Genomic DNA, 6,000 nt, shown 5'->3' on the forward strand with positions numbered 1-6,000 from the left:
ACCAAATCTCTCTAATAATAACCCTGGGCCAGGCAGGGGCTCAGTGCTGCAGCTCCAGGGGCCATGGCTGGAGCCCAGGGGGAGTAGCCACTGCTGGAGAGCCAGATGTGAGTGACCCATGGAGGGGCTCTGGGGTGGGCTGGGGGGTTTGGGGGCCAAGGCTGGGGCTGGCCGTGCTCCCAGGGCCAGCAGGGAGGGGAGGCTCTGCTCAGAGCTCCCACCCTGCTGTGGGGCTGGAGGGGGAATCACAGAATGGTTTGAGCTGGTGGGGAGCTGAATTCTCATCCCCCTGCTATGGGCACCTCCCACTGTCCCAGGTTGCTCCAAGCCCCATCCAGCCTGGCCTTGGGCACTGCCAGGGATCCAGGGGCAGCCACAGCTGCTCTGGGAATCTGTGCCAGGGCCTCATCACCCTCATAGGAAGGAATTTTTTCCTGATAACTTATCTAAATCTACCCTCCTTCAGCTTAAAGCCATTCCCCCCTGTCCTGTGGTTGCCTGAAGCTTGGCACGAGGGGTCTGTGAGGGAATTCAGAGGGTCCTGGTGGTTGAGAGGCAGAGGGAAAGACTCAGCTGGCTCTGCTGGAAAATCCATGGCTGAGAAGTCCATGCTGGGAGCACCACACGTACCTTGGGACTCCCCGGGGAGGGGAAGGTCTGTCCTAGAAGAGACCAAACATCCACTTGGAGGTGTCCTCACAGCCCCTGGGAGGGAGGTTCCCACCCTGCAGCCCCTCAGCTTTAACAGAACCCCAGATCTGTTCCCATCCCTTATCCCATGGGAAACCCCACCCAGGCCAAGGATGGCTCAGCCCCTGCCATCCCCAGAGGGTTTCCTGCCAGCCCTGGGGGGTTCTCTGGGTGCAAAGCCCGGGTTTGTTCCCTGAGCATCCGAGGAGAGCAACGGCCTGAGCCTCGCTCTGCCCTGGGGATGTCTCCAGCCAGCTCCACAGAAAGTCATTATTTAATTGATAGCAATGTGAATTGAACAACTGGGAGTGTCAGGCCAGCATCCCAGGGCAGGGAGGATTTTTCCCTGGGAACTGGGGGGGGGTTTCTCTTGCGCTGCCCCAGGTAGGACCCAGCCCATCCTGCAGGGAAGGTGCTGGGTGGGCAGGACAGACATGCAAAGTGCCCAATCTCAGTCCTGAAGAGAGATCCTGCAGGAGCACAGGGGATTTTCTCTGTAAAAATCAAAGGTTTGGCTGTGCCAAAGCAGCAGCTCAGCCTTAGGGAGCTGACTCTGCAGCTTGGGGAAGCTTTGAGCCTTTGGGGCCATCAGCACCAGCATCTCCCACCCTGCAGGAAAGAGCTGCAGCTCCAGGAGGGCTCTGGGGAGGGATGAGGCTCTCGGGAGCCTCAAAGGGCTCGTGGCCACCACTGCCCCCCTCCTGCTGCGTTTGAGCTTCCTGCAGCTGCAGCCCCTGCGTGTGGCACAGCCCAGGAGCTGTTATCAGCCAGCCAATTCTTCTAAATGTGAGGTCTGGATGGTTTTTATGCTGCTGAGAGCTGCTCCTGTGCCTCTGGCATCACACCCAGTGCACAAGGGCACTGGGAGCACTGGGGCAGCAGAGGATGGGGACAAGCAGCCGGTGACAGGGACAAGAGCACGTCCACCTCCAGCTGGCACTGCTTAAACTGGAGCCTAAAGTCTCCTGGGGAGATTTCCCTCCTTCTTCTGCTCTGACATGTCTCACACATCAGCCTGGTTTCACTATGACACCAGAACACCCAAGAGAAAGGGCAGGAATGACGCACAAGGTGGTGTTTCTGGTACTTTCAGAAAAGCCTGCAAGGACAGGAATAATCCCCAGTGCTCCTCTGGCAGGTGCAGGGACCCCCAGACCCCCAGGGCACAGCTCAGGGCCACCTCCAGGCCAGGGTGGGCTCTGTGTCCCCTGGGACTGGCACAGGATGCACACACAGCCTGAACAGCAGATTTGGCTGTGTGCTCCTGCTCAGGCCTGGGCCCAGAGAGGGCTGAGGGACAGCCAGGATCCCCTGCCAGGGTCCCAGCCCCAGAAAGGGACGAGGTGGCTGCAGAGGAGCCCGTGGTGACCCCCCCATCCCCACGTGTGTCTCTCCTGCAGCCATGGATGGGCCACGAGCGGGGCAGGATGCCATGAGGAACTGCACTGACCAGGAGTACTGGGACACCCTCGTTTCCCAGTGCATCCCCTGCAGCCTGGCCTGCAGGCAGTCCCTGGCCAGGAAGTGTGATGCTGTGTGTGGTGAGTGCTGGGCTGCCCCTGCAGGGAAGGGTCAGGGATGGGGCCAGGCTGGGAGGGAGGAGCAGAGCCTGGGATGAACCCCAGGGCAGGCTCAGCCTTGCAGAGCTTCAGGCCAAATCCACAGGGGGATGTGGCAGCTCCCCATGGATGGGCTGGGGCTGGCAACAGCTCAGCAGCAGCACCAGGGCCCTGCAGCTCTGCTCCCTTCTGGGGTCACCAGGCTGCACCTGCACTCCTGTTCCCTGCTGGACAATTCCCTATTCCACCCTCCAGAGGCAGGGATGTGGATAATGACAAACGCCCAGCCTGGGACAGGCCCTGAGGTGTCTTGAAAACAGCTGGGGAGGGGGACAAGGGACAAACGAGCTTTGGTGCCCAGCCCTGTGCCAGCACCCTTCCTGGAGTCACAGGCTGAGGTGGCTTCACCCACCCAGGGCTCATTCAGCAGCCACAGGTGAACATCTCCTCCTTGAGGACAGCAGATGCCGTTCCTGGCATCCTGAGGGAGGTTTTGGTGTGTCCCAAGGAGCTGTGCAAGCCCCAGGGCAGCAGCAGCAGCAGCAGCTCTGAGAGCAGCAGCCAGGAGCTCCCGGGGGAGCCCAGGCTGGCTGAGACCATCCCCTCCCTGAGCAGCTGCCAGCAGAGGCCTTTCCCCAGCCCTCCAGCCAAAGACCCCCCCGAATCCCGGGTCTGTGCCCCTGGCAGCCCTGCAGGGGCTCTGGGGTGCAGGCAGGTCCCCCCTGAGCTGCCAGAGCAGGAGCTGGGCTCGTCCTGCCATGCACTGGGGTGGGGGGGATGTGCTGAGGACACCGTGGTCATCTCCCTCCCCTCCTCTCCCCTTCCCTCCCCCAGAGTCCATGGACTGCAACAAGAGACCGGGATTTTACTACGATGATCTGGTGAAGAACTGCATCAGGTGCAGCTCGGTGTGCGGGCAGCACCCCCGGGAATGTGCCCCGTCCTGCGAGCGTGAGTTGGGCAAGGGGCGCCAGAACCCCTCCTTGTCCTGGAACCGGGGCTGGGGAAAGCAGCCAGGGCTCATCTCCCATTTTCTCCCTCCCACCGTGGCCTTTCCCTGCCCGCGCTGGTGTTTCCAGGCTGGGCAGCTCCCAGGGCAGGGGGGACTTGGCAGCCGCGGGTCCCACCCGGCTGAGCTGCCCCAGCCCCCGGGGAGGGGCACAAAGAGGGGACAGGTAGAGCCCCAAGATCCCCAATTCCTACACTGGGGCTGGGGTCCTGCACCCACCTGAAGATGTGGGAGGGTGTGAATGGGGCGTGGGAAGGGATCTCCTCCGCCTCGCCATGGAGGAGAAATGCCAGGGAGCAGAGGGGACACAGAGCTGCTCCCAAACTCTTTCCCAGGTGAGGGGACAGCGCTGGCAGCTCTTTCCCTGCCAGAAAGGCTCCCCAGAGGTGTCTGAGCCGCCCCGTCTGTCTGTCCTGCCCGCAGCCACGCCCGCGGCCGTGCTGGAGCCGGAGCCGTGCGCGGAGCAGGAGCCGTGGCTGGCGCTGTGGCTGCTGCTGGGGCTCTGCCTCGCCAGCCTGGGCTGCTCCCTGCTCCTGGGCTGGAGCCACCTGCGCAGGAGGGGAGAGCCCGGCTCCTGCCAGCCCAGCGCTGCCCCCTGCCACTGCCGGGAGGACCCTGCCAAAGGTGGGTGACACCGGGACAGGGGGGGAGACTGGGATGCCAGAATAAAGCAGAGCTGTTTCCTGAAAGGGAGGGAGAAAAAGCAAAAACAACGAGAGTGAGACTGGAAGAGGAGCAGGACTGGAGCCCTGTGCCCGATTGTCCACCCTGACCCCTCAGTCACTCCCTCCCCAGGCACAGCTTCCCTCTCGGAGCTGCTGCACGGGCAGCACCTCTCCAGTCTCCATCCAGAGGCTGAGGGGACAAAAGCCAACCCTCTTCCAAAATGAACACCTGAAAACAAAAGCCAACCCTCTTCCAAAATGAACACCTGTCCCACAAAAACCCAGTTTTAGTTCTGCAGCCAGAGGGGCTTCACCAGTCCCTTGTGTCAGGGAGAACAGGAGAAAGGATAATGTGGAACAATTCAACATGGAAAAGGTGGTTTCATTCTTCCTCCTTTTCTTCTCTCCTGCCTTCCCAAAGAAAAATTGCCTACTTACCTGTTTCTGCACACACATCACACACACCCATGTTTACACACATCCACCTCAAAGCCATCAATGCCAAAAACCACAGAGGAAGACCCCATGACACCTGGAGTCACTCCAGGGACTGTCCCTCAGGCCATTCCTGTCTGCTTTGCTGAAGGACACAGGGATCAAAGGGTGATTTTTAAGATAAGTCACCAGGTTTGGAGAGATTTTCTGGGTGTTCTAGGTGTGCAGTGAATCTGTGCTGGGAGCTGGGTGTCCTCTCCCAGTCCAGGAGCAGCTTTTCACAGGTCCTAGGGCAGCACTCCAGAGCATTCCCAGGTGAAAGCTGCTCCTGGGCCCCTCAGCTGAGGCATTTATTTGCAGATGGGCTGGTGGAAGCCGCCAGCGTTGGTGAGGGGTTCACCAGCATCAGAATCCCAGAGCCAGTGGAAACCTGTGGCTTCTGCTTCCCTGGACATGGCTCTGCTGTGCAAGAGACCAAATCCTGCCCCAGCAGCTCCTGCCACCCTGGGGCTGCTCCCTCCTTCTCTGGGATCTGCAGCACGGGGAGCGCCGGGGCCCTGCCCAGCCCTGAGGACGGCCACTTCAAAATCATCTGCTCTCCTGCCCAGGAGAAGACACCCATGGTGTGACCACAGAGGGGTTCCAGCATGGGATCACAGCGGAGGGATGCTCTCTCTGCCCCCAAACCAAAGCTGCTTCACCCTCTGCTGCCTGGCACAGCCTCTGCCCAGCCCGGGCTGCAGGACGCAGACAGGGCTGGAGGTTGCACAGAGCTGTTTGCTTCCACTCAGGAAACCAAATTCCCATTATTCTTGTGAATTCCCAGTGGAAGAAGTCACTTCCCATGTAGCAGCATCTGACTTCATTCTCCAGTCTGACCTGGGTGCATCCCAGCCCTTGGGGACATCTCATGGGGGCTTTTCCTCCTGGTTCCACACCAGCATCCCTGCAAAAGGATCCCTGCTCTCCTCTCCCTGCCTGGAGATTCCTTCATCAATCAGAACAATTTTCAGCACAGCTGTAAACCTTTCAAATGTGGAATTGGATCCGAGGATTTACTGGTGAAATTGGTAAGGAGCCAGTGTGGGAAGCTCCAGTGCCAGTTCCCAGCACTGCCATGGGTGATGGTGAGGCTTTGCCTCAGGACCAGGACACGATGCTGCACATGAGGAGCTGGGACAGGCACCAAAACCCTCAATGGAACTGGCTTTAAATATGAAAATTCATCCAAGGCTGAGAACTTTTTAGAAAACTGGATTTATATGTATCTGACCTGGGTTATTCTGAAGAGCTGGTAAAAGTGAGGAATCAGCTGGAGATAAAGCTGCTTTGAGAGAATATTTTTATCTAACCTGGCTTTGAAAGCTATCATGGAAAAATAGGGGTTTCAGTGTGTAATTTGAAGTTCTCATTTCCACTAAAGGAGACTGTAGGATTTTACATTTTTTTTGGAAGCAATCACTCCTGGTAGGAGCTCATCCCCTCCACTGTCTTAAACTAGAGCTTTAAATGTGAAAGAATAAATGTAATTCAATATATGCACACCTTGCTGCTGGGAAAGCAGACAGCTGGAGAAAACATGAGCAGAGTTATAACAGATTCTACTCCTTCTATATTACACTTTCCTTTAAATGTAAATACT

At 58.5% G+C, this 6,000-nt stretch overlaps 1 protein-coding gene across 1 annotated transcript; it reads left to right on the forward strand.

Annotated features, from left to right (window-relative positions):
• Window positions 1–2,092: 2,092 nt before the first annotated feature.
• TNFRSF13B (TNF receptor superfamily member 13B) lies at window positions 2,093–4,987 on the forward strand. Its single transcript, XM_030957869.1, has 4 exons — window positions 2,093–2,231; window positions 3,084–3,200; window positions 3,682–3,882; window positions 4,719–4,987. The coding sequence occupies exons 1-4, from the start codon at window positions 2,093–2,095 to the stop codon at window positions 4,985–4,987; spliced, it is 726 nt and encodes a 241-aa protein (XP_030813729.1).
• Window positions 4,988–6,000: the final 1,013 nt, after the last annotated feature.

This window comes from Camarhynchus parvulus, chromosome 14, assembly GCF_901933205.1.
Source record: "Camarhynchus parvulus chromosome 14, STF_HiC, whole genome shotgun sequence".
NCBI classification, from domain to species: domain Eukaryota; kingdom Metazoa; phylum Chordata; class Aves; order Passeriformes; family Thraupidae; genus Camarhynchus; species Camarhynchus parvulus.